Consider the following 26,855-nt stretch of genomic DNA (forward strand, 5'->3'; position numbering starts at 1 on the left):
AGGTAGTGAAGTATTTGTTTTTGAGTTACTCAACTTTAATCCAACTTGCCAGAGCATTTCCATTTGTTTTCATGCTTGATTGTACTTACAAGACAAACAAGTATAAGCTGCCTTTACTTCAGATGGTTGGAGTGACTTACACAATGAAAACTTTCTGTGTTGCATTATGCTATATGAGTTCAGAGAAGGAAGAATCTTATGAGTGGGCTTTATGTTGCTTCATGAACTTGTTTGATATTATGCTGGTAAGTGTATTCATCAGTGATCATGAACTTGAACTAATGAATGCTTTGAAGACAATTGTCTCAAGTACGCATTTTCGTCATCTGTAGAAAACTTACATAATGTGCTTTCTGAGTATAGAAATGAGTGCTCGGTTGTTGAATGTCAAACGATGATCAACGATGTGACAACGGGGGAGACGAAGATTATTTTGAGTAGTTCAAGATTAAAATATTAATAATTTTCAAATAAAAGTGCATAATAGTTATATTCAGAGTTGAGCATAGCGTGGGACTACAACTAATCAAATTAAATAATGAAATGTTAGTAGTTGTAGAATGTTAAGTGTATCTTATGTTGGACACTAACAAATGTTACGATTTTGGTCTCTATTTTCTTAGTGTTTTACAAAGCTAATGCCAACTAATATATGCATTGTATCTACATGAGCATGCAAGTTCCCTTGAAGTTAATTGCATTACTCAATTTCTGTAATCAAGGTAAGTGATAATTATTGTCGCGACACACTAAAGGAACCCTGTTGTTTAACACTAAATTTGTACTTGTATAAATGAACAGATGCCTCAATAATTCATCAACTAAATGTAATTAAGATTTAAATGTACATGTAATTTACGTGAAAATAACAGCTAGGAATATCATGAAAACATTTTGCTCTAACTAAATGAGCTACTATTATGTAAACCATTTATAATAACAATCAAGAAAATCCAACAACAATATCTAAAACTATGACATTAGAATCTACAGTGACATTTTCAGTATATAACTATAGAAGTTCTAGATTAAAGATTATACCACTAAAAGAAGGCGGCTTAAATACTTGATTATTCATGTCCACGACAATTATTTCTAGAATACAGAAAATCCTAACCCTCGGAAACAATCTTTATTCCTTGGCCAATATAAAAACCACCTCTCAAAATAATAAAGGTATACGTAATGACGTGCCATTCTTCAATATTCAAGACATATTGACAGGAATACTTAAGCATAGCGTATCATCCAAAGATAGAGAACCACTAATGCTAAAGAATATAATTTAATGAGAAGAATAATAATGTGTGAGTGACTCCAATCCTTGAAGAACAGTGACACGCATTACGCCAACTCCCTATCCACCATCAATACTGGCTTGCTAAATAACAACTAAAATTGCCACTCTATCTGCTTGCCTCAATCTCTCTAAAATCGATTTTGTGTTCAACATCAATATTTTTTTTATAATTGGCAATCCTATTTCAAAGGGCTCATAATTCATATCTATGCTCATAATTCATATCTATGGTCACAATTTACAGTTACATATTTCTCTCAAAAGCAACAACAAATTATGCAAACTAGTATTGAAATCACAACAATACTAACTCACTAAGATTAGAATGGATAAACAAGGATAACAATGTGACAATCATTCTCAAGAACAATGACTCACTCCTAGGAATCTCTCCTAATATAAAGAACTTTCTTTCATATCAAATAATGTACTAAGTCCAAATGATAAACTAGAATAAATAGCAATTCGATCTGCATTCTTAAAACAGCCAACTACACATGGTTTGCTTCATTCACGTTTGACATCTGTTGCTTTCTTTCACCTTTTCAATCAACCCGTTAATCATGCTCATTGATGTGCTAAAGATTTGATCATGCTGTTGACTTCCTTAATTCTTCATTTTGCTACCACTTCTCACACCTTCAATTGAGCTTCTGATTTGCTCATTTGTCTTGCTGGAAATCCCACCTATTATGTTGTTGACTTTGTTGCTTGTTTCAGGATGACTAAGAAGCATTTGAAGTCTTGCCCCTCCGTGAGCCTTATGGGATGCCTAGCTATGTCTCTTGCACCAATTCTTCTTGAATACCCATATTGCATCATTCTCACCGTTTCACAAAGATTCGACTCCGTCGAATGAGCAATTTGACCCAAGCTCAATCTACCAGGATCAAAACAAAAGTTCAATCCATTAAGGTCCAAAAACAAAAGTATTCTACTTGCTAACACAACTGCTTGTAGAAAAAAATTAGATGTTCTTTCTAGCATATTATAGTCAGTAAGACATGTAGATTCACCAAGTCGAAAACACATAGACTCAAAGTATATTGATTTGTTAGGAATCATAAAATCATGCAACAAATGTCCTTCATGAGGCAAGCCCACACCTATAATGTGATCACATGGTTCAAGAACAATAGTTTGAACTGCAAAATTAACAGGGGAACCAAATGAAGGTTGAATATTGACACCACTATTCTTTCCATCTTGGTGATATGCTTCAAAAACTCTCTCCTGACATAGTGATGCAAGTTATGTGCTCACTTCCACCATAGTAACTTTTATCATATTATTGTCCAGAATACTTGTTTGTGAAATAAGAACCAAATTCTCCATCGCTACTCTAGGTGTAAAATTTTCTGAGGCAATAAACTCGAGGCCTTTCAATTGTCTTTCCTTATCCATACCAATAACATCAGAGATCAAAGATCAAAAAGTTCTCCACACCCCATTCAATATTTTTTTATGTAAGATATTCACTTCAATCCTATCTTTGTCAACTCCCTCATGCACAGGCAAAATATAACCCTTGCTCTTGCGTTTATCCTCCAAGAAAAATAGAAAAACAATATAAACAAAGAAGATGACACTCACCTGAAAGCAAGGCAGAACTTCCAACTTTACCTTTCAGACCTTACAAAAACAAATAGATGTCACACAAAGCAATAATGAAGAATGAATTACAAAAGACAAATATTTTTTGAGGAGTGATTGCAAACTACCCACCATCCCCAAGGCATAGCACATAGCGCAGTCATGCATGCATTATTGAAGAATGGTGCAGAGATATTAGTAGTTGCAAATCTCATTTGTCTTTCTCCACCACGATGATGTTATCCTCCCCTCGACGTCGACATTCCTTGGAGTCCCAAGTCAAATATAGTGAATGGTCTCTTTCGTAAAAGAGGCGTGTTTGAAGCCTCTGTACTTACCAACAAATGTCGAATCCTGAAGGTTAAAACTTTCGTACTGGTGATAGAGGAGAAAAAGTGGAATATTTCATGGGAGCAACGTGTTGAGAGAGAGATCATGCAACTTTTCTGTTGTTGAGAAAAATGTATTTGAAGTCTTACATGGACTAAAATGTGAACAATGCAATTCGCACTGTCGTCAATAAGCCCCTCATTCGTAATTTTTAAACCGTCGCGAAGAGAAAAAGCTTCTCATTCATCTGTCAATAAGAATTAAGACCTATTGCAACTCAATTGAGTAACAAAAAAAAAATTATTAGCAAACTACCACCATCCCCAAGGCATAGCACATAGCGCAGTCATGCATGCATTATTGAAGAATGGTGTAGACATAATCAGTGGTTGCAAACCTCATTTGTGTTTCTTCACCATGGTGAGGTTATGCCTCCTCTCGATGTCGTACCCCTTGGATTCCCAAGTCAAATATAGTGAATGATTCATTTCGTAAAAGAGGCATGTTTGAAGCCTGCACTTAACAAAAAAATGTTGAATCTTGAAGGCTAGAATTTTCGTACTGGTGAAAGAGGAGAAAAAGTGGAATATTTCGTGGGAGAAATGTCTTGAGAGAGATCACGCAGCTTTTTTTTTTTTTTGTGAAAAACATGTTTGAAGTCTTACCTAGACTAAAATGTAAAAAGTGCAGTTCAAACTGTCTGGAATAAGCCCCTCGATTAGTCTTTTTTATACTGCCACGAAGAAAAAAAGCTTCCCATTCATCCTTCAATAAGAACAAAGACCCATTAAAACTCAACTGAGTAACAAAAAAGCAATTGTTACCACTACCAAAGAAGCTTTCCTATGAATACCTTATTCTGCTTTGCCGCTTACAGAGGGCGATTCTCCTACTGATCATACGCAACACTCGAAGCGCCCTTCGTCTTGACATAAGGGGGAAAATCCAAAATCATCCCTAAAATAATTAATATTTGTAGATTGAAAATCATGCTCAAAAAAGAAACTATTGGAATTCTTGGATAATGATAAATTTGATGTACATGCATCAACGCAGAAGCTGAAGAGACTGATGAATGTGAATTAAAATGTGCATGAATGAGACAAGTCCTTCAAACTTTCTTGAATTTAATTCAATTAAATTTAAATAAAAATACATGTGGTCGTCATGTAAAGTACGTAAAATACTAAAATCTTACGTGGCTTTACTAAAACTTGGCAAAACTTTATCTCGGCTCCCGTCTTATAAAATTGTATAGATAGATAGATAGATAGTAGGCCGACTTAGCGTTCAAAATGAGGTCGATGCTTAGGGCGGGGCGGGGCCGAGTTGCATCGAAAATCAATCTCAATACAGAGAATAGGGGTGTTAATCGGGTTACAAAACCTGGACCACCTGGTGACCTGATGATTATCGAGCCAGCTCGATAAGGTTTTTATCGGACTGGGTCAGACCTAACCTGGAAGCTATTTTATCGGACCGGGTTCCGGGTATTATTTTTCTAATTTTTCGGATTATCGGGTCACTCGATAACTCGGTTATAGAAATAAAAATAAAAAATACATTATACTGAGCCCGTGAGTCACTTAGACATGTTTGGGACAAAAACACATTTTTCTCCCCTCTTCTTCTAGCTTCTAAGTTCTATGCTCCCTGCCGCTTGCCATCAATGTTGTCGGCCATCAAAATGGTAAAAAGGCTTATCAGTTCTTGTTAGGGGTTGTCGTTGTGTGAGATCAAAAAGTACCAAAAGGCATAGAGCTCCAGATCTGCAAGCATCTCTTCAAGAAATTGGCGAGGGAAAAATTGCTCAAGAATTCAAAAACAGATCTATGATTCTGGATCTTGTGACTTTGCAAGCATGGCACGAAGCGATTCAAGATCTTATGGCTTTGCCGGCATGACAAATATATTTTTTTGTCCTTTTTTCAACTTTAATTTGGGTTTTAGCTTGACACGAACAAAAGGAATGATTTGAGAAGGTGTATCGAGTACCTGGGGTTAATTCACATGGGGTGAGGGATGAGAGGTGTGGGTGTTTGCCGTGTGGGAAATATCATTTCTTTTCTTAAAAAAATTTTCTTTAATTCTTCGAGAAATTATAACAAAATGTGGGCCTTGTCGCCTTAATATATTGAATGGGCCCTGCAGCAGTCCAGTAGGCATTAGGCAACTATCTAACATGTAGCTCTACTTTTAGTTTTTGTTAAGAGTATTGGGTCACCCGAAACCCAATCTAGAAAACCCGATAACCGGTGACCCTAGACCCATTAATCTGATATGCCTTAACAGGGTTATCGAGCGGGTCACTTTTATATTAAAAAATTTAGATCGGGTCGGTTTTGACCCGATAACCTGGAACCTGACCCGATGAACACCCCTAACAAATAAGATCCAGTATTTTGAAAAGCAGACCGGACCGGATCAACTGGTGACCAGGCTTGGCTCCGATCCAGTCACATACACGAAAATCAGTGATCAGTAATCTTTCAAAGATGTGAACCGGATCATGCGAACCGGCGTATATGAATAAATCTGAAAATTTTGATTTTGGCAAGTCTCGAACCGATGTCCTCACCTCATGAAAAAAGTAGTCTTACCGTCAAGGCATGACGCCTGTAACACTCACAGTAGGATGTTTATTATATATATTCTATTCATTTAAAAGTGTGTCAGCACATTATAATGAGGTGTAAAAAATATTTTTGCACATTTATTTTTTAAATACATTATAATAAATATATATTTAATAATTTAAATATGTTTACGTATATCTGTTGTAGTTTTTTCACTATATGCTTCTTTTGTATTTTTTTCATAACAACTTGTTTATTTATTATATTATTTTATATATTATATTTTTTGTTTTATTTGAAAACTTAAGATTTATGAATGGTAGTGAATTTTTGAATATAGACATATTAATGATGTATTTCTACATTATTGTGAATATTATAATATATGAAATATTTTTAATCATCATTTATATTAAATAAATACTTATAATAATGTATTATGTTGAATCCAGTTCGAACCCGATTTGAACCCTGATTGAACCATTGATCTTGAATCAAAGAATTTTCGGATTCGATGACCGGTCCGGTTTTCAAAACTTGGATAAGATCTTATTCGATCCCGTCCATGATCAACTTCTTTGGGACGGAGAACACCAAACAATGAATGGTCAGCATTCCGCACAATAATAAGGAAAATGTTATTTGTCCCAACATTTTTTGTCCCAAATCTTCCCAATCCCATGTGGCATTGCCACCTAAGCTTGTTGACATGGAAAGTGCTTACATGGATGAAACACATTTGAAATTTAAGTTTCCCTCTTCTCTCTCCACTTCTCTTTTGTTCAAATTTTAAAAATCAAATCTCCTTATTTTATCTTCATATTCTCTCCTATTCTCATCTTCTCTCATATACCTTTATGCACACTGTTTTTTTGCATACAAAATTGCGATTACATTGTTTTTGTTGCATACAAACATTATGAAATTGGCAAATTTCCAGCAATGTAAATTGCCAAAACAATGTAATTTCCAGCACAATGTAATTTCCAGCAATGTAGACATTGCGAAATTGCCAAAACAATGTAATTTCCAGTAATGTAAATTTCCAAATTTTCAACACAATGTAAATTGTCAAATTTCCAGAACAATGTAAATTGCCAAATTGCTAAAAGACAATGTAATTTCAAAATAATTTGAATTGCCAAATTTATCAAAACAATATAATTTTACAGAATAATGTGAATTGCCAAATTTATCAAAAGAATGTAATTTACAGCTATGTAAATTGCCAAATTTCCAACACAATGTAAATTGTCAAATTGATCAAAAACAATGTAATTTTCATTGTTTTTCCATATATAAGCTAGAGAAAAAATAGTCTATAAGCCAATCAAGAATAACAAAATAAAATAAATTGTCTCAAAAGCATATTCATTCAAATAAGTGTCAAACACATTGTTACATTGTTTTGAATACAGTGCAACTTCCAAAATATGTAAAAAAAAATAAGTGAGAAAACAAATTACATTGTTGCTGGAGCTGGAGGTGGAGGTGGTCGGAGACATGCTGGAGGTGGCTAGTGCACGAATTGACAAATTACATTGTTTTTAAACAATGTAACTTGCATTGGGCTGCCGGATTCCGACAGCTATATGGCTGAAAAATGGTTGGGTAAGGTGTGTCTTGGTGTGTAGAGCCCAAATATGGGGTCGGTTGTCGGAGATGTCGCCGGAGGTGGCCGGATCGACACGATTTGTGTCGCGGTTACCTCCCTCTTTTGATGCTTTTTTCCGACTATACAAACGGCGATGAGTGGTGTGGAGGGTTGGGAAATGATCGTGGTGGTTAGGCGCTTCCGATCGGTGGGTCGATGACTCCGATCGATGGCCGGACGGAGGAGCTCCGGTGGGAAGTGGTGGTGCTCTTGAGAGTGGGAGGGAGAAAATGAGAGAGGAGAGAGGGAAAGGGGAAAAGAGAATAAAGAGGGAGAGAGAGTGTGAGGTTTATATAGAGACAAAAAAGATGATGTGGAGTCTATGTGGCATGCCACATGGGATTGGGAACAATTGGGACCATTTTCTTTGGGATTGCAATAATAAAGATGGTCCGACTGTATAGAGGATCAACACCCAATCAGACGACAAGAAGGACCTGAGTCCGCTGACGCGGAATTCGCTTGAAAGCACATGAAGCGTATCGGTAAAATTATTATTGACATCCAAACAAAATCCACGTGGACGATCAAGGGCGCGTGAAGTAGCAGTTAATATCAAGGCGCGTTGTAGAGAAAGCTAGCCAGCCAAGAGAGACTAGTGCCGGTAGATTCGAGAAAAACCTACTCGATTCATTCCCTCCTCCGCACATCCTCCCTTTTCTTTCTCGCCGGACGTCTAGTCGGAGGCATACCATCTCGGTGAGATAAGACAAATTCTAGAAGATCAGTTTTATTTTGGTTTCTTTTCAAATTGAGGGAAAGAGAGACCTACACGTGATTCCAATCGTCCTCACACATATTGGATTTTTTTTTGCATCAGAGAGGGAAAAGAAGGAAATCAAGTGTGTTTGAGGAGGCTTGATGGGGCGGATCAGCGTAGAAGTAGGTGAAGCGGTGATCGCGTACAGTCTGAAGGAGGCGTCGAATTGGTGGGAAGACATAAATAAATCTTCATTATGGCAGGATCGCATCTTTCACGTCCTCGCCGCCCTCTATGGTCTCGTCGCCATCGTTGCCTTGGTCTACCTCTCTCTCTCTCTCTCTCTCTCCCCTTATGCGCATACGTATACTTTACCAATTGATGTCAATTTGGTCAATTTTTGTTGAATATTCAAATGATTTAGAGGGCATGGCTACGAACTTCAATGAGATTCGGTGAAGCAACGTACGACCCAACAAATTGAAACGATTGGATGCCTATATGTTATTTGTTGATTTATTTGTATTAGTGGGAATTGTTATATCTGGAAAGAAGAAAATGGAGGAATTTTGTTGGGTTGGTTGTTTTTGTTTGATTGAATGAGAGAGGGAACTGCCTTTTACTTGAGGTTTCTAGGGTTTATAATAAAATGTAGTGAATTTTTGAATTTTCGTTCCTCATCTTGTCTGTTAGTTGATGCCCTATGCATGCAACTTTATTTGTCTTCTATTAATGAGCTACTGGGGTCTATATTGTTTCAAACTTGTTCTTCATCTCTCTCCCCAGCTATAGCGGGGTGCATTGGAAGTGGTGCTTATATTCTCAGTTCTTCTAATTGTTGTACTTAGTAAGGAATTTCAATTATTGACTTGCTGATTTATTTTTTAAAGGTTCAATTGGTGAGGATACAATTGAGAGTTCCAGAATATGGTTGGACCACGCAGAAGGTTTTTCATTTCCTCAATTTCCTTGTAAATGGGGGTCTGCAACGAATCTTTCTCTTTATGCACTCAATATCATTTTTTGCCCCTCATGTGGGATGTTAACTTGTGTTTGCTGTGATTTTTTCTCTGTCACAGTTCGAGCACTAGTTTTTGTTTTTCGCCGAAATGTACAACAGTTGCATCCACAGGTCTGCACTGTGCGTGAATTATATATATTTTTTCCTTTTCAGGACATTGGTTCTTAGTTTTTATTTAGTGATGGATACTGAATCTTATCTAGATTGTCCAACATATCCTGCTTGACTTGCCAAGCCTTGCTTTCTTCACAACATTTGCGCTTTTGGTTCTGTTCTGGGCAGAAATTTACTATCAGGTAAGGGTTATTTGCCGTCCACTTCCAATTGTCATTTTAGCTGCTACCTTAGTGTAATTCTATCATTATTTTTTAACAGGCACGTGCTGTATCGACTGAAGGACTTAGACCGAGTTTCTTTACGATCAATGCAATTGTTTATGCAATTCAGGTTACGTTTCTCATTCATAGTTTCTCTAATAAGTTCCAGAAAGAGGGAGATTACCAAGTTCGGTTTCTGCTCAGTGGAAGCTAGTAATGTTTGATGACACCATCATAATACTGTATAGCCTTTAGTTTATTTTCTTCTTATTTGAATGATTTATTATTGGAATGTCGATATGAAAAGTCATGGATGTGAAAAAGTTTCAAGTTTTGACTATTTTGCGATAATTTTATCTCATAATCATTGATTCTTTAAAAGTAATCCTTATGAAAGCAGGCCATTAAGAGAGTTTATAACTAGGGTGATAAATCTGTTTTAGGGAATGCTTTCTTCTATTCATGTATACCTTTCATATAATAAGGATGCAACTTAAATGGATATTGCCTTTTTTTTATTCCTTGAATTGATTGACATTCTAGTATGTAATTCAAAAATAAATAAGTGAAGATGTCACATGATTTCCATCAATGGAATGTTCTCAAGAGATTTATTGGTGAAAAGTCTATGGGTGGGATACTAATTTGGGTTCTTAATTTTTTTTATCATTACTCTGCCACGTAAATGTTCATTTGAGGGCTGAAAAGGTTTTTGTGGGATGATGGGCTGGGGTTTAAAAGCTGGATCACCCTTTGGTCAATAAGGTTGTGTCCATGGCATGTTGATTAGTTATGAATTAACTGGAAACCAGTAGAAGGTGAAGGGATCAAGTTAGTTTTTTTTTTTAATTTTTAATTTCCTGTGGATTATAATTTGGGCAAGTGGTTTTGTTGTTTTCTTATCGAGTATTTTGAGTGGCAAGAAATATGCTTGGTTGATGCATTTTATTTAATTCGGATCTCTTACAAGAAATATGTTTGGTTGATGCATTTCATTTCTTTTGAAACATTTGGTTGTTAACACAAAGCCAATTTTTTACTTAGACTAAATTGTTTCAGCATGGACATCATGTCTTACTATCATCACTTTTTTGTTTTCTTTCTTTTGCTCCCCCTTTTGACTTAACAAAATAGGCTCGCTAGAAAAGCTGAAAAGGACAATAATGAACTGATGTAGTTTTCGGACTACTGATGTAGATTTTTGTTTAGGATTGAGCAACCAAAACCCTAACCCAAAATTTTAAGAACCCTAGGACAAATTCACAATTCCCAGGTCTGAAACTGGAACAAAATTCTTGAATTTTTTTGAATCAAACAAAAAGTACCCTGAATCTCTTAGGTAGGGTTCGATAAACTCACCTTCCCCTCTCTGCCTCTCACCGAACGTGTCTAAGGAATCTCTCCTATAGCAAATTTGTATAAAAACTCTCATTATTATTTATCCTTGACTTGCATCCATATATAATATATATAGACTCCTAGTAATCCTAATTACATAAGAAACTTCCTTCAAATAAAACTAGGATCCCTAAAAGTAAACTAATATGACTCCAATTATGACTAGGACTTGACTTAACAAAATAACATAATAAAAGACTCTCAAAACAAATAACTATTACTAAATTCGAAATTCCAACATATCTGAAAATTCCGACAATACCCTTAGTATGAAAACTAAAGAACTTAATTAAATAGACCCAATAATAAACTAGCTTATGAAAACATAAAATTAATGGTCTTCCTGCATCATGAACATTTCCATCTTGAAGAATTGGTGCTTTTCTACCTTCGCCTTAGCAGTGTTTTTGGGATTTTTTTAAAATTTTAAAAAAACTACTTAGTCACAAAGGTCAAAATGCTTTATTGGTAATTTCTTGTGAATGACGAGATTTTTTTTTTTGGATAAAAAATGATCTTGTGGGACGTTGGTGGTGTTTTCTACTCTAGAGTATTGTCTCTGATGTAGCAAACTTTTCAGCTAAAGTATTTATTAAGTCCCTTTGCCCATAGTTTAGTTTCCGTCTTTAGGGGTCATAGTCTTATGTGGAGTCCTTGCCTTCCTTCTCTCTTAGTTTCTTTCACATAAAGAAGTTAGTCTATCATTCTCCTTCGTGACATAGTGAGCACTTTTTCTTCCTTTCTGTCCTTCTACTTCTTCCTCTTCGTAGGGTGAAAACTGAAGAGAGAAAAAAAGAAGGAGAAACTTTGTGTTGGATTGTGAAAGACATCATATTTAATGAGAAGTTGATGGATTTTCATTGGAGGGATGTAAATATTTGATCAAATTTAAGAAAAAAGTCCCTTCCCTTGGGGTTGACCTTTTCTTGTTCTTGGTGGAGGCGTAGAGCACAACTTGCAATACCATGGGCTTGTCCAATAACGAATTCTGACATATATTTGTTCCTCTTCCTATAGTTTAAGAATGTGCTGTTTAAGCTAAGCTTGGTAAACGCAATGGCGAATAAGTGTTGTTGTGAATTTCTTGTTTTGCTATTTTCCATGCATATTTGTGACATCCATAGGCCCAGTCTTCTTGTGTTAGTAGTTTGGGTTACTCTAATGGGCTGTGCGGGTCTGTGACAAGTGAGAATCTGGATTCTGATATCCTCCATTTAAGATTTCAATTCAGCTCCAGTTGAATTTTAGTTTAACTCCATTCACAAAGTTGAGAGGAGATTGTAGGAGTTCTAACTTGTTTGACTCTTGCTCTAATACTCGCCACATTTGACTATTACAAATGCTTGTTTCTTTATAAGACCCAATCTGAAAAAGTGGCTCGTTTAATGAGAGGCCTTTAGATAAAAGTTAGATTAAAAATGCCCAAGAGGATTGTGGCCGAGTATAGTATATCATGCCTGTTGATTTTACTCCATCTTTTTCCAAATCGCATTGGAAAGACTTTAGAGGGAACAAGGCATTCACATATGCAGATGTGTTCATGGATTTGATGAATTCCACTTCTATTACTTAAATTTTGAAGAAAAGTTGAGGCATCGATGTCTAGAATTTATGTATTAATGTGGAAAGTGTGTAACAGAAGAACATATGGCCCAGTGTTAGAGTTGCATGGGTGCAACCTAGAGATCACATGTTCAATTTTTAGAAACAACCTCTACACATATTATGTGAGGATAAGGTCTACGTACTTCTTGCCTGTATCCGACCTTGCCCACTGCGGGAGCTTTGTGCACAGGAGTTGTTTACTGATGTGGAAAGTGTGTACAAGCTGATTTAACTTGTGGTGGTTATTGACCATAAAATGGGATATCAACAATATGGCGGATTCTCTCTAAAAGTATTGCTTTGGGAAAAGTGAATCTGAGATGCCTCCATTGCTAAGGAGCTAAAGGACTCCCAAATGAAGAAGTCTGGAGGAGTTATCTGCGAAGTCCATACGAGAAAAGTGAGCATGTAAATACAACCTCATCTAAATAATGGATAAATTGGGTGTTGTGCTGGAGCATTGGAGTAAATGGATTAGTGAATGCATTTGAACTTCATTTCCAATTTTTATCAATGGTGTTCCTTCTTGTTCTCTGGGTTTGAGGCCAGGGGATCCTTTATCTTCTCTTTTTATCTTTTTCTTTTTTTGGTGATGGATATTTCTTAGTAGAATGCAAACCAAAGCTGCGGAAAGAAGCTTGTTGGAGGGTTTGTAGGTTGAAGGAGAAGGTAGGTTGGTTGGTGGGTGCTCATGGATGGGGGTGAGGGTTGGTGTTTAATACTGTCAGATATCCTTACGGCAGATGATCATCAAGTCTTTTTTTGGGGTAGAAATGCAGCAAAATTTGTCACTTAAGTAGCATTATATTGTGAAGTTTTTACTAATCTATGGTAAACTTTAATAAAAGTAATTTGATCCCTTTAAGCTGCTAGCCACTCTGTGAATGCTGACATGTCACATATTGATGGATTTGAGTTGCAAAATAGAATATATTTCAACTGTATATCTTGGTCTTCGGTAGGTTGAGGATTCTAGGTGTAAACAAACTGAGCAAAGTTGGCTCATTATCTAAAAAGTTATACCTACAATATATTTAAACTGTATATCTTGGTCTTTGGTAGGTTGTGGATTCCGGGCATAAACAGACTGAGCAAAGTTGGCTCATTATCTAAAAAGCTATACCTAACCTTGGCCCATCTTTGAGGGCTTAAATTCGAGTTTGGTTGGTTTAGGCTCATTTTATCAAGATTAGGCTTGAGCTTGTCTGATAGACGAGGCTGATCCCTCAATGGGTAGCTCTTGAATGGCCCTTTCTGTATAGTGTTTACACACATAGGGTGGATGTCATGGACACGGAGAAAAATAAATACATCTTTTTGAGAAGCCAGCAAAGTGGACAACAAATTATCTTTCAAAGTTGGAAATTCATTCAACTTTAAAATAAAGTATTTTTCCCAACTTAAAACAATTATAAGTTGATGTTTATATGTTTATATTGGCTACCAAATACTTGGACGATATTCAAATGGGGCTTAATATGGTATGGTAATTATTTGTTTTTCATTTTATATTTGTTTTTCCCAAATTCTTGAGGAAATAGCTAGTTAGGTTGAGCTATTATTTTGCTGGCAACTAGTTTTGTGACACCTTGTTCTTCTGTCTCGGTTAACCAGTCTATAGTTTGAATTGTTTTAAGTTTTGTCTTCCTTATCTTGTAAAAATGATGTTGAGGCTATTTGCTTAGCCCTGTTTGTAATTTCTGTCCTTGTACCTTCTCGGTGCTTAGTAAATTTTCTTTCATACAGAAAAAAAAAGAAAATGCATATATGTTCAGAATTGAGTTGGTGGCAGAACAATTTGAACAATAGCAATGAAATCACTCCCTCTTTTTTATTGGCGCCCATTGCATAATGTGATTGGAGGCTCACTCTTTACTATGATGTCCTGGACTCTTTAGTTAAGTGGTTGTATTGCCCCTTTTAATCAGTACAAAGACAATTTATTTGGAAGGTACATAAGTCAATGTACCTCATTACTAGCAATTGTTAGGCAAGAAATCAATGAGATCTAGATAAATAAATTTTTTACAATTGCTTTCCTACTTGACTAATATCAACAATATTAAGATACTTCATTACCTATATGGATCCTGTGAGGTCAATGTTTTATAATGATGATGATTTTTATTAATTTAGGGCTGGTCATTTTTGTGTTGGTACTGGTTTTGATTTTCTGGCTCTCATTTCTTTGATTAAACTGTTTGTAGATCGTCATCTGGTTTGTGTTATGGTGGAAACCTATCCCTGTTGTGATCATCGTCTCAAAGATGTTCTTTGCAGGTTCTAGCTGCGTACCCACTAAATAAACTCCATGTACTGCTTAATAGTCTATGTTGATGATTAGTTCTGGTGCTCACGCCCGATATTTTTATTTGTCCGGCAGGAGTATCTTTGTTTGCAGCTCTTGGCTTTTTGCTTTATGGTGGGAGGTAATATCTATGGCAGTGTGTTTCTTATTACATTTGAGCACATTAAATGATGCTTTACTGTGGGTGTGGTATATAGGGGATTTAACAATTCTGACTAATAAATTCAACATGTCAAAAACAGATGTAAAAGCTTTTTGTATCTCACAATTTTAAGTTGTTAACATCAGAGGAATCCATATAAGTTGTTGACTTAATTGTACTGTAACTATACCATCAAAGTGAATCTATTTATACTCAGCATCAACATCCATGGTATAGTAGCCACTATTATTGATGCCGAATCCACCCTGTTGTTCTGAAGTAGAATTCAGACTAAACATAAAAGCTAATAGTATTATAAGTTTTATGGTGGTCTAAATAACTTTGGTTGTGAGACTTGTCTTGTGGAAGAGTTTTGGGTCCCATTTTCTAAAGAGCTTGCAATGTCCCTGTGTTTTACGTATAGTCCTATAGATTGAATAAAGATTATGTATATACCTAGTGATTAGTCGTTGAGTTTGTTTGGCTGCTGGTATCCATATCTTTGCTATAGTGCTGCAGGAAAAATAGGCTTATAGCATTAAGAATAGCAAAATCGAGAACATGAACATGTGGATTAGAAGATGGGACGATAGAATTGACGCAAAGGAGTCTCTAGTGTTTAAACGCACAGGAAAATCTGTATTGTCATTTATCAAAAAGCTATCGCGAAAGAGTCGTAACAACTAACAACCCTATTTATATTAGGTTTACAAACTAACAACCCTAATTAAATTATAGTTTTCCTATTAAATAAAGATACTTGACTCCTAAAAGATATGACTTGTTTAACAAGTAATAGACTTCGTAAAATACCCTAATAAATTATTAATTTTGTATTTCTAATTAATTTTGGAATTACGACAATGACCTTGCTTCTAAAGATTAAATCAAACCCTATAATACTAACCCTACAGTAATGCTAACTCGAAGAAACGTTAAATGAGACCTCAACCTAACTAGAAAATATTTTCTAAGCTCTAGAACGAACCATAACTCCAAATAACTCTCAGCTCCAATTTAACTTATCCCCATCCGCATCATTTCGATGTGGATACCTTGAAAGAAATCTAACTATTTTTGTATTGCAATGTCACTGGCATTGGAGTTGCCAAGTTTGAGAACCTTTATGTGCTGTCACTAATGGGTCCTTCATGTGCATCATCTTGTCCTTGGTCATGTGATACATTTCTGTCTACAGTAGTAATTTGGGGCATGTTTCCAAATCAAGTTATGGATATCATGTTCAATAGTCATGGATGAGACAATGTGCTTGTGTGATAAATTTACCTCATCTTGTTGTACGTGATGTGTGCCAAGCTAATGCCTTTTCTTCTCTATGTGATCTTCTGGCAGGCTTTTCTTGATGCTGCAGCGGTTCCCTGTAGAATCCAAAGGTCGGCGTAAAAAGCTTCAAGAGGTAATTATTTGATTCCAAACTTAGTATGATTCTTGATTATTTCTGTTTACTTCTTTTCTTTTTGATGTGCTGTTTTTGTTTATGATCAAGCAGGTTGGCTATGTAACCACCATATGCTTCTCATGTTTCCTTGTCAGATGCATTATGGTGAGTTTATGTTAAGAGTCATTATATTGTAGTTGTATCTTGTTATGCTTGGGGCTTGGGACTTGTAAATATGTTAGCCAACACGATCAGCAAAAAACAAGAAAAATGAAGAAAGGCGACAACGGTGGTCTATTTGATGTTTCATAGAGTCACATAACATACGCAGCAATGTAAAATTTTCAGGGACCCATAACATTTTCCTTAAATATGCTATTTGTTCTCGTGTATCTATTAACTTGTATCACAAAGGTCCGCAGGTGTTGAATTTTATTGAAAATTTAAGTAGTTGTGTCGCTTAGATTGATTCAATGCAAACCTTTCCTAAAATAAGCAGCAGCCAGCAAGGATAAGATGAAAGCAAAAAAGAAATAGCGATGTATACCACCGGTTATAGCGTCAGCTTGTAATCTCTGTCATTGATTCTGTTGCAGGAGTGCTTTAATGCATTTGATAAAGCTGTTGACCTTGACGTCTTGGATCATCCGGTCTTAAATTTCATATATTACCTGGTAAGTTATGATGGTGTTTTCTTTTTTAATAAGTATGATGTGTTATATTTATGCTTAAAGATTTCCTCACTGAATAAAGAACCTGGCTGAGGATCTGAAATCAGTGGGCTGACTGCTTGGCTCCGTGTGTTTGCAAATGGGGTTAATGGTCTTTCTTTGCATTTGATGCGGTTTAACATTTAAGTTTTGTGGGGATAAATATAATATACATGGTTATTCTACACCTCCATGGACTGTTCCATGTCATTTGAAGTAGCAAATAGAACAAGATATTCTTTATTTTCTGTGCATCAATGCATGAATGTCAGTACTGGAATCTATGAGCATATGCATCCAATACTTTTGAATAACTCTATTGGTAGGAGAGAAGAAAAGGGGAGGGAAAGGGAAGGGCAAGAGTGATGGAATGAGATACTTGTTTGGCTTTGAGTAACGGAGCTGAGGGAAGGATTAGAAGTTCAAGTGATGATTTATTTGACGAAAAATCCATTTTGCCCCTTATTGTTGCAGTTGGTGGAGATATTGCCGTCTTCTTTGGTCCTCTTCATTTTGAGGAAGTTGCCACCAAAGCGTGGTATCACTCAATATCATCCAATACGTTAAGGACCGCGTAGCATGCCAGCATGATGGAATTGTGGTGACATCAAGACTGTTTATACCTTCGAAGGGAATAGAAGCGAAAGGGAGGAACAAACATTGAACATTCTGTTTGGAATTTCAAGCTAATCTTGTGGATTTTATAGTCGGTTTGTTTTCAAAAGGCATCATGATAAAGTTGTAAGAATGACCTAAAAATAAAATTGTGAAATATGTTGTGAAAGTGAGATGAGTTTGTCACTTTTTATCTCTGTTGTTTTCTGGTTACACTAAACTTTCAGTTAGCAATGCTAATGCTACTGACTGGAAAGAAATGAAGATCTATTTTTGGTGTTGGTGGGGGTGGGGTTGGGGTCTGGGCTTGTTTGGGGAGAAGAAAATATTAAAGTAACTCTATAATTGGAATTTTTATGGTGTACGTTGAGTGATGATAATGTAATTTTCTTAATCTGTGCATGTATTTTAAGGGTCTGTCCGTTTGTTTCCTATTTGGTTTATCTGCTAATTGCAATGGATATTGAATTTTCGAAAGCAGAGTATGATGGACATCATAGAGGTTGTAATTTGTAACCCAGAGAATCTATCAAATGCAGTAATGAAGGATATATGTAATCTAAGATCAACAAGAACTAACCTTCCTGGACGTCCTCCCTGTAATGGCTTGTAATGGCTGCCTGGGCCTGAACGAGGTTTGCCCTGGAATCTTGTTTTGATTGTGTAACAAGGACGGAAGGAGGACGATTAGAATGTGGAAGATAAAGTTTTTCTGGTGAATATGAATGACAATGTGACTCCACTACCATTCAAATCCCTGGTGCAACTGATGAATGTTAGGTTTAGGGTTTCATTATTTCTAAAACTATACACACTTGTGAATGGTAGGTCTGATTATTTCTTTCGCAAAAAAAGTAATAAGTGGGAGTTGTGAAATATGCTCACTTTTGAATGGTAGCTCAGTTGATGTATTAAAGGAATGAATCCTTTTCCATTAAATAATAATCTTCTTTGTAATAATAAAATTAATTTAGTGTAGCAGTATTGCTTTGTTTTACTATAAACCAATTATTTGAGTTTTCCAAATGTAATAACTTCATAAAATCTTGAGTACAAATAAAGTTGTGATCATCAACGTGGCATCCACTTTGAATATCCAAAAATATCACAAATGGACAAAGAAAGGCCGGCCTCATAATCCACCCACTTTTTATCATCTATATTACATATCATATTCTCTAGGGTTAATTATATTTATCAACACCAAAAGATAGTGTTTGTTACGAATTTACAAAATTGTCATGCAATGTTTCAAAATAAGATAATTTAATCACTCGGTCAGATTTAACACAGTTTCAATCAAACGTATTGCTGACGTGGTTTTAAGTCGACAAATCTTATGTGACAAAAAACAACAGTGCTAGACATTCCAATTGCTGAGGTGTATGGATAATATTTAAAGTGCATGTGGAGCCCATCAACATTGAGCCCGAAGGAGTCCACTGGGGGGTCGATGTGCTAGGGAGTCTGAGTATGCCACATATGTTTAGATGCAACCTTTATCAGTTCTAAAGACGAAAACTCAACTTAGAAAGACGATGATTTCTCTACAATCAGTTTGCAGAAGAAGTCATGTGAATCATGATAAGTTTTGCAAAAGAGACCTTTGCAATCTTATTTTTGAATCATTTGTAATCTATTTTTGAATCAATATAAATTACAATTTAAATATATTTTATTTCTATTTCATATTATTGATTTGAGTATAAATCCTTGAGTTGCCGATTGCACGATTAGGACTAGGGGTTTACTCGTACACGATTTTTTCTATATGATTCCAAGATTTTTCGAATAAACACTAATATAAGTAGCGTCTCCGCTCGTATAATCATTCGGGTCAAATCGAAATGAGGTACTATATCAACATATATAATCAAACTATCAATCATTTCTCACGACCAAAAAGAGGACACGTGACCGGCGCATGATCTCAATGGGCTGGAGCCCACAGAGATCAAGCAAGCCTCAAAACAGAACATATAAACCAATTGAGATACGGAAGTCCTTCCTATTTATATGTCCAAAACATCTCCGGGCCTGTTGGCCGTAAATACAAGAAGTGCGCTAACTATTTTTAAATGGAGCATATAATTTCTGAGATAAACATAAGATCCAAAAGACACAGATATAAAATACTTATACAACAGGTGTGGGGCTCACCAAAACAACGGAACAATCGAATAAATCGAGGACAATCCTGGTCCTATCGGATTAACACTATATGAAAAAAAAAATCATCAAAAGAGGCGTGAGTCACAAGACTCAGGGAATGAACAGTGACTTAAACAATACAAAGGGAACAAGTAGATTGAAGGAGACAAGTAATCATGTGTCATACAAGTTAAATTTATAATCAAATCATACGAGTCAAGCTAATGTTCAAGTCATACGAATCAAACGGATGTTCAAATCATACAAGTCGAACGGGAGGAATTCCATACAAAATCAACATGCAGCGCCCACAATACCGTAACAGGAAACACACCAAATGTCATATCAGGGTAACAGGTAGCACATATTATGTCGTAACAGGCAGCACACATGGTGCCATAATTGACTGCACACAAGCATCATATCAAACAACGATTGACTCGAAACTTGTCCCATAAAATATACGAATCAAGGATTGCGAAAATGATAGACTGAAATCAAATTAGAAAGTACATGCAGGGTCATAGGCGCGTATACAATGTATTGGATAAATCTCTATTCATTCACCTAGTTTGCGCAAATCCACTCATTTAGCTACATCCCCGCATGATTATGGATGTAAAACGGTGTCTCAATCATTAAACAACATTCATTAACTACCTAAACCTCCAAAAATATACCACAATGTAATTCAACAAGTATTTAAGCATGAACCTCAAATTCCCTTAGCTAACTAATTTATGTACTTGAATCTATATGAAATTAATTTAATAAACTCAAAATATATGACATAACCAATCCATAACTCATACCCACGCTTGTTACGTTTGAAGACTTGATTCTCCAAAATCTTAAACCTTTGATCCCCACAATACGTGAAGAATTCCACCTTGAAACGCCCCACAACTTTTCCTTGGTCTCTAGTCATCCCTAATTGAAAATGTAAATGTTACTTCAGCTTATATCAACTGCATAATTTCACAAAATAAAATCTCTCAAAAACCAAGATCTTACCTAACTGCATGTGTAAAGTTCGTTGACATCAACCCTTTTTTCAAAAGTGGAATACTGGAGGAATAACTGAGGTTAACAAAGCTGACTTGTCGACTCACCAAAAGACTAAGCAAATTAGCAATACTGTCCTTAAGTTGTTGTTGTCGACTTGTAGAGTACAATCCAACATAATTGATTGAGATTGGAATTCAATGGACTTCAAACACCATGCTTTAGAGCTCAATAAGAGAGACTATCGAGATTGAGATATAAAGACTAAGTGCATTGATTTGTGAGAAGGGAATTACACTAACAACCCAACTACCCCTTCTTGTAACAGTAGTGATAATCATACATATATAAGGTACATAAGATACATAATTTAGGTGGCATGCCACATAGATATAGTTACACAAAACCCTAGATGGCAACTTTGATTCCCCTTTCTCTCTCTTAAGACTCCTGCCCGTTGTTGTATCTCTTACTTGTAGGGTGTACGATACCTATTGAACTACTTTCTCTCTCTCTCTCTTTACGGTAAACGAGTTTCTCTTGGCATATCTAGACCGACAAGTTTCTCTTGGCACATATACATCGACGGTAAACGAGTTTCTCTTAGCAGGGGTAAATGAGTTTCTCTTGTTTGATCTATCCAACATTGTGCACATATAATCGACGGGTGTGACTTTTCTTACTGTGAACAAACTAGTTTCTATGTGGTTCTGAGTCTCTTCTTCATACAAGTTATGAGTTTCCCTAGTTGTTCTAGGTTCTTATTCTCTTATTCAACATATTTTGATGGACACTAGAGTTTACCTTTGTGTTTTTGTATGGATTTGTTGAGACTGAATTGGATGTGGTAAATGCCCATTTATTCCTTTTAGATTTGTTGATAATGAAAGCTTAATTTGTAATTTTTGTATGTGCTATTTTTTAAAAAAGTTTAACAATTTGTTGGTGATGAAGATTGTTAGTTATATTTCTTAATTACACATACGTTCTACATAGTCATTACACAAGCAACGCAGTTGGAGGGTCTGGAATGAATGGAGATATAGAGAGTTGAGTTTTTAAGATGTGGTTCATTGTGTTTTATCTATTTGTTGGCGTAAATTTTAGTTGATATGTCTTTCATTGATTTTTCTATCAAGTCTAATTGTTATCATGGCGGTGACTAAATACATTATGTTGTTGACAGTGTATTTGTTTCTCAGATAGTAATGCATTACGAAATACCAGTGTATTACACTATTGTATGATAGTGTAATAATAACATAGTCATTATATTTTGTAGGTGCGATTATATGAGTTACTACATTTTATAAAAAATTTATGTATGCATCTAACAAATGTCTATTTCAAGAAAATGTGTAGAGCTTCCTTTTTTGATAATAAAAAAATTTTCGATTATAAGTCGCTAACAAGTATGCACAAAGCCTTATTTCTTATACATAAAAAGCAACTGAAATTATAACAGGGTAGATTCGTATACTTCCACAGAGAATATTAAAAATTTCGTATTCAAGAAATCAAACCTGCCGAATTTATTCCATTAATTGAATAAAAAAAAAAACAACATAGAAACACCAAATACATTGTTTAAGCACAAATGGAACCCTGAAAGTTCATAACTTTACCTTGGATGTGGATTGCTTGTCGATATGAAGTCGATATCAACAAAACCAGGCCAGAAATAGCTCCTTCTTCGGCGGAAATAATAAATACACTATATCTCGACAACGATTGTAACAGATGCTTCTCACCGAAGTCGAAAAAAAGTCATCGAAAGTGTCAACAGGCCTGAGCAGTTGAGAGAAGTTTGAGAGGATTTTGAAAAGTTCTCTTAGAAACGTTTATCGATGTTTGGAGGGTTTAGTCTTGGAATATGTAAAACCTTCTTAAAATATCATTAAAGCTCTACAATTTTAAAATTTAAAATTACGTAGTCAACAAATCAAAAACATACCCAATCAGCATGCCATGTCATTATGATCTCTCATGTACACAAAACCTATGCATGACTCACTACCGTTGTAATTATATTCTTTGAACTAGTTATTGGACTCGTGCGATGCACGAATAATAAAAAATTTATGATTTCATTGAAATATTTGATCATAAAAGAACCAACACAAAATGGATTTAACAAAAGTGAAGAGACACTCCAGAGTCATGACATTAACTTTAACTTTCTTGCTAGAATTTATTGAAGTCGATAATCATAGAAAGTTGACAATAGTATGACATGCTTTTATTAAATTATGAAAAAAAATACTACATACATTGCTTGCATGTACGTAGTATTACATAATTGTACTTCATCATTAACAATCAATATCTTCAGTCCATTCATACTTTTTACCCTTGTGACTGTAACATATAATTGGCCATAACTTAAAACCGACATTGACAAATACAAACCAAAATGAGAAAGTGATTATCCTTGACTTTTGTTTATTGTCATAGCAAAATTAATAGCTAATTGATACTATCTTCTTTGGAGTTTAAATGACAACCAAGAATATGATGGAGATAATACCATTCGAGATATAAATATCTTGTGACCCACATTGATTTGTGAAATAATCTTAGCTTCTATAATGTGTTTTTTCAATTGTATTACTATCAATCTGGTTTCATTGCATGCACCAGATTTCTGATCAATATTTGTAAACAGCATTACTGGAACACCAATCATCAATATTGATTCATGGTTTAAAAGACCAAAAGATGCAATGGAATTTAAGAATTTAGTTGTGTATAAATATCTTCATGACTATCGACATTCACATTTACTTTGCAAACATTGTCAAAACTAAGATAAGTTATTTGTTCACCTGACACTAATGAAAACATAAAGTCATTCACTCTCTCCACAATTTCAAATGTATGCGCAAGAATTGTCTTCTCCTACATATACTTAGAATCACTCATTTGCTGAAGTAAAGAAAGATATGTGTTATTAACAATTACTGTCAAAGGTTTGTCTGGGTTCTTGATAAGGAGATCATCTAGAATTTCTACAATTCTCTCATAATTATGATCTCCAATTTCACCATCACCGATTTTTAATATCCATTATGAGAACTCTCTTATAGTGTTTAATGCAAAATCATGGCCACTTATATGATGAAGCCTCATTTTTTTTTTATCAATCTTAAGACCTTGCAAAATTTCACAAATATAAAAATTTTATCATTAAAAATACGATGTCTATTCTTCAACATGCAAACCTGCAAAGGACAAAGATAAAAAAAATATATTTTGTCAATCAAAAATTTCTTTGATTTTTTCAGCAATTTGTAATTATTCTTCTTTGGCTCTACACATTAAGCTACATTTTTAAAAAATAATTCATTTCTTTATATTTAATTTCGAAAAAAGATAGCATAACGAACATGTACTTTGACCGTTACAAGATATTCTCATACGTTTGTTTGAGAGGTCTGAGAGGTATTTACTCATCTTGATCAAGTAAAGGTGGATCATGAGGAGAGTCTGAATTTTTTTGGTAAGTGAGTAGAGTCTGAACAATGCAGTGAAAAATATATGTGCATTTAAATAAATTTTAAAAGACTCAAAGAATAAAAAATTCAAATATGTGTATCATATATCTAAGATGATGAAAAATTCAAATTTGAGTGTGACTATTATTATCATGTAGAATTTTAAAATATATATTATAATTTAAATTATTAAACTAAATATAATAATTTCCAATAACTTACAAATAAATGAAAAAATAAAAAATATATTTTGAATACTTACCCCAAACAATGAAATCGAGTTCTCGTATTGCTATGGATTTATATAGTCAAAAGTCTAACACCTTTAGTGCTAGTTAAATTTAATTTAAATGATTAAATGCTATAATTCGTAATAAAATGAAAATTTAAATTTAATATTAAATTTAATTACTTTTCATGGATATATATCACAAAATTTAATTTTACGTATTATATTTAATTCCAATTAAAAAGTGGTTGTAAGTTGTTTGGATATGATTTAAACTATTTAATATAAATATTTAAATTAATTTTTGAACAAATATTTAAAACTTATTAACTAATTTGCTTATTTAATTTGAATTTATTATTTTAAATTCTAACCATCTAACATTTATATTTTTTATAAATTTAATTTGATTTATAAAAGTAAAATAGAAGGTGGCAAAATTATTAAATTATGATCTATTATTGTAGAATTTTCATTTAAAATTGTAAAAAGATGGCAAAATTTTTTATGTTGATAAAGATAATCATAAAACTTGTTATGTGTAGAATTTCAAAAAATAATTATTACGATTATAATTATTATATTGTGAAATTTTCAACAATTTCATATTAATCAAAATTATATTCAAATAGTGATAAAGTGATAAAGATAATAACTAAAAAATGATTGAGGATTAAAATTTCAAATACAATTAGTATCGTTATTCATTTAACTGAATAAAATATTTATTCACAAGGATGACTCATGGTTCGTGGGGCAACTATAATGTATATATAAATTGAATAAATAATACAACTTATAAATATTTTTATTCATCAATGTCATGGTGTAATCATAGAGGTGACACATGAAGTAGTTATAGTATTTAACATCCTTGTGAACAAATATTTAAATAATAAAAATTATCAATTAATAATTTACCTAGTGATAAAAGATAATGATCATATTTATAATTAAATAGTGATAAAAGATAATAGTTAAATAATTATATTATAATTTATAAGATCATAAAGGGTATTTATAAATGTTGTTAGAAGAATAAAATGATAGCAAATTCAAATATGTTTAAAATCCTGAAAAAATTATTAAGGATTAAAATCATGGGTACAGTGATAAGGATAAAAATAATATTGTGAAATTTTCAAAATTTTCATATTAATTGAAATTATATTCAATCAAACACAGTAAAGTGATAAGGATAACATCAAAAAATATAATTAAGAATTAAAATTTCAAATACAATTAGTATCATTATTCAAATATGGGTAAAGTAATAAGGATAATAACTTATTATTTTTGATTGAGAGAATAAATTAATAGATTAATTCTCTAATAAATTAATAGCTTAATTCTCTAATTCTGAGAATTAATCAAATCCAAGTGAGCAATATTGCTTATTTCGTAATATTTAATATTTATGTGTATTTTTTTATAATTTACATATTCATTCATGATTAGAATTATCATAATACATACTACTTTGCTAACGAATTCATTGTTTCTAATGAAGTTAACATAGTCTATTTCACTTCGTGAATATCAAAATTATATGACCGCAAATTATCACTCTCTCCAACAACAATGAAAAATAATGGAAATTATAACACCTTATCGCGGAATGACTACTCTAGTCACTGGTGGAACATAAGGAACCGGGTTTCAATTCTTCTTCTCTATCAATTTTTTATTTATTTTCTAGTTTCAACATAAAATTTTCATTTGATTTTCAGTTCCAAGAATGTTGTCACTTGTCAAACCCTGATAAAAGAAAACAAAACATGTTGATTTTGAACCTATTGAAAACACAATTACAAAAAAGAAAAAGAAATAGTGTACAATCCTAACCTACAATTTCGTAAGTGAAATTGACTGAATCCGTAGCAGCCTTTGAAGGATATTTTTGAAAAAAAATAATCAATAAAATTATGTTTAAACTCATCGTAATTAGAATATCTATGAATATTAAAAGAGATTGATGCACACTGAATTGTGAGAGGGCAAACCATATGAATAAGGTGTAAAACCATAATCAAATTGAAAAAACAATTGAGTTAAACAAATTAAAGCTCCCCACGAGAGAGCTAAGTATATAAATATTAGTGGGTGGGAGAGGAGAGGAGAGAGAGAGAAATTGGGATGTAATTTTTAAATATAGTTAGAAATATTTGAAAAATCTTTGAAATATTGGTTATCAAAATCTTTTTTCAATATCTTTAAAATATTTGAAAAAAATCTTCAAATATATCTTTGATTTAAAAATAGTTTATTGTTGGTTTAGGAAGAATAAATTATTTAATTAATTAAGACT

At 33.9% G+C, this 26,855-nt stretch overlaps 1 protein-coding gene and 1 long non-coding RNA gene across 3 annotated transcripts; one reads left to right on the forward strand and one right to left on the reverse strand.

Moving 5' to 3' along the window:
- Positions 1-7,991: 7,991 nt before the first annotated feature.
- LOC120012401 (tobamovirus multiplication protein 3) lies at positions 7,992-17,947 on the forward strand. 2 transcript variants are annotated; one of them, XM_038863815.1, is made up of 12 exons: positions 7,992-8,152; positions 8,274-8,473; positions 9,044-9,134; positions 9,233-9,294; positions 9,378-9,470; positions 9,550-9,621; positions 14,702-14,774; positions 14,878-14,923; positions 16,298-16,361; positions 16,455-16,508; positions 16,940-17,017; positions 17,528-17,947. In XM_038863815.1, the coding sequence occupies exons 2-12, from the start codon at positions 8,315-8,317 to the stop codon at positions 17,618-17,620; spliced, it is 885 nt and encodes a 294-aa protein (XP_038719743.1). In that variant the 5' UTR covers positions 7,992-8,152; positions 8,274-8,314; the 3' UTR covers positions 17,621-17,947. The 2 variants fall into 2 exon arrangements, with proteins under 2 accessions (XP_038719743.1, XP_038719744.1); XM_038863816.1 differs by having other exon boundaries at positions 7,993-8,152; positions 9,233-9,285.
- On the reverse strand, positions 15,743-18,393 carry LOC120012403. Its single transcript, XR_005471263.1, has 2 exons — positions 18,249-18,393; positions 15,743-16,323 (listed from the first exon to the last, which is right to left on the reverse strand). It is a non-coding gene; the product is annotated as an uncharacterized LOC120012403 (long non-coding RNA).
- Between the last annotated feature and the right edge of the window lie 8,462 nt (positions 18,394-26,855).

This window comes from Tripterygium wilfordii, chromosome 13, assembly GCF_013401445.1.
Source record: "Tripterygium wilfordii isolate XIE 37 chromosome 13, ASM1340144v1, whole genome shotgun sequence".
Taxonomy (NCBI): domain Eukaryota; kingdom Viridiplantae; phylum Streptophyta; class Magnoliopsida; order Celastrales; family Celastraceae; genus Tripterygium; species Tripterygium wilfordii.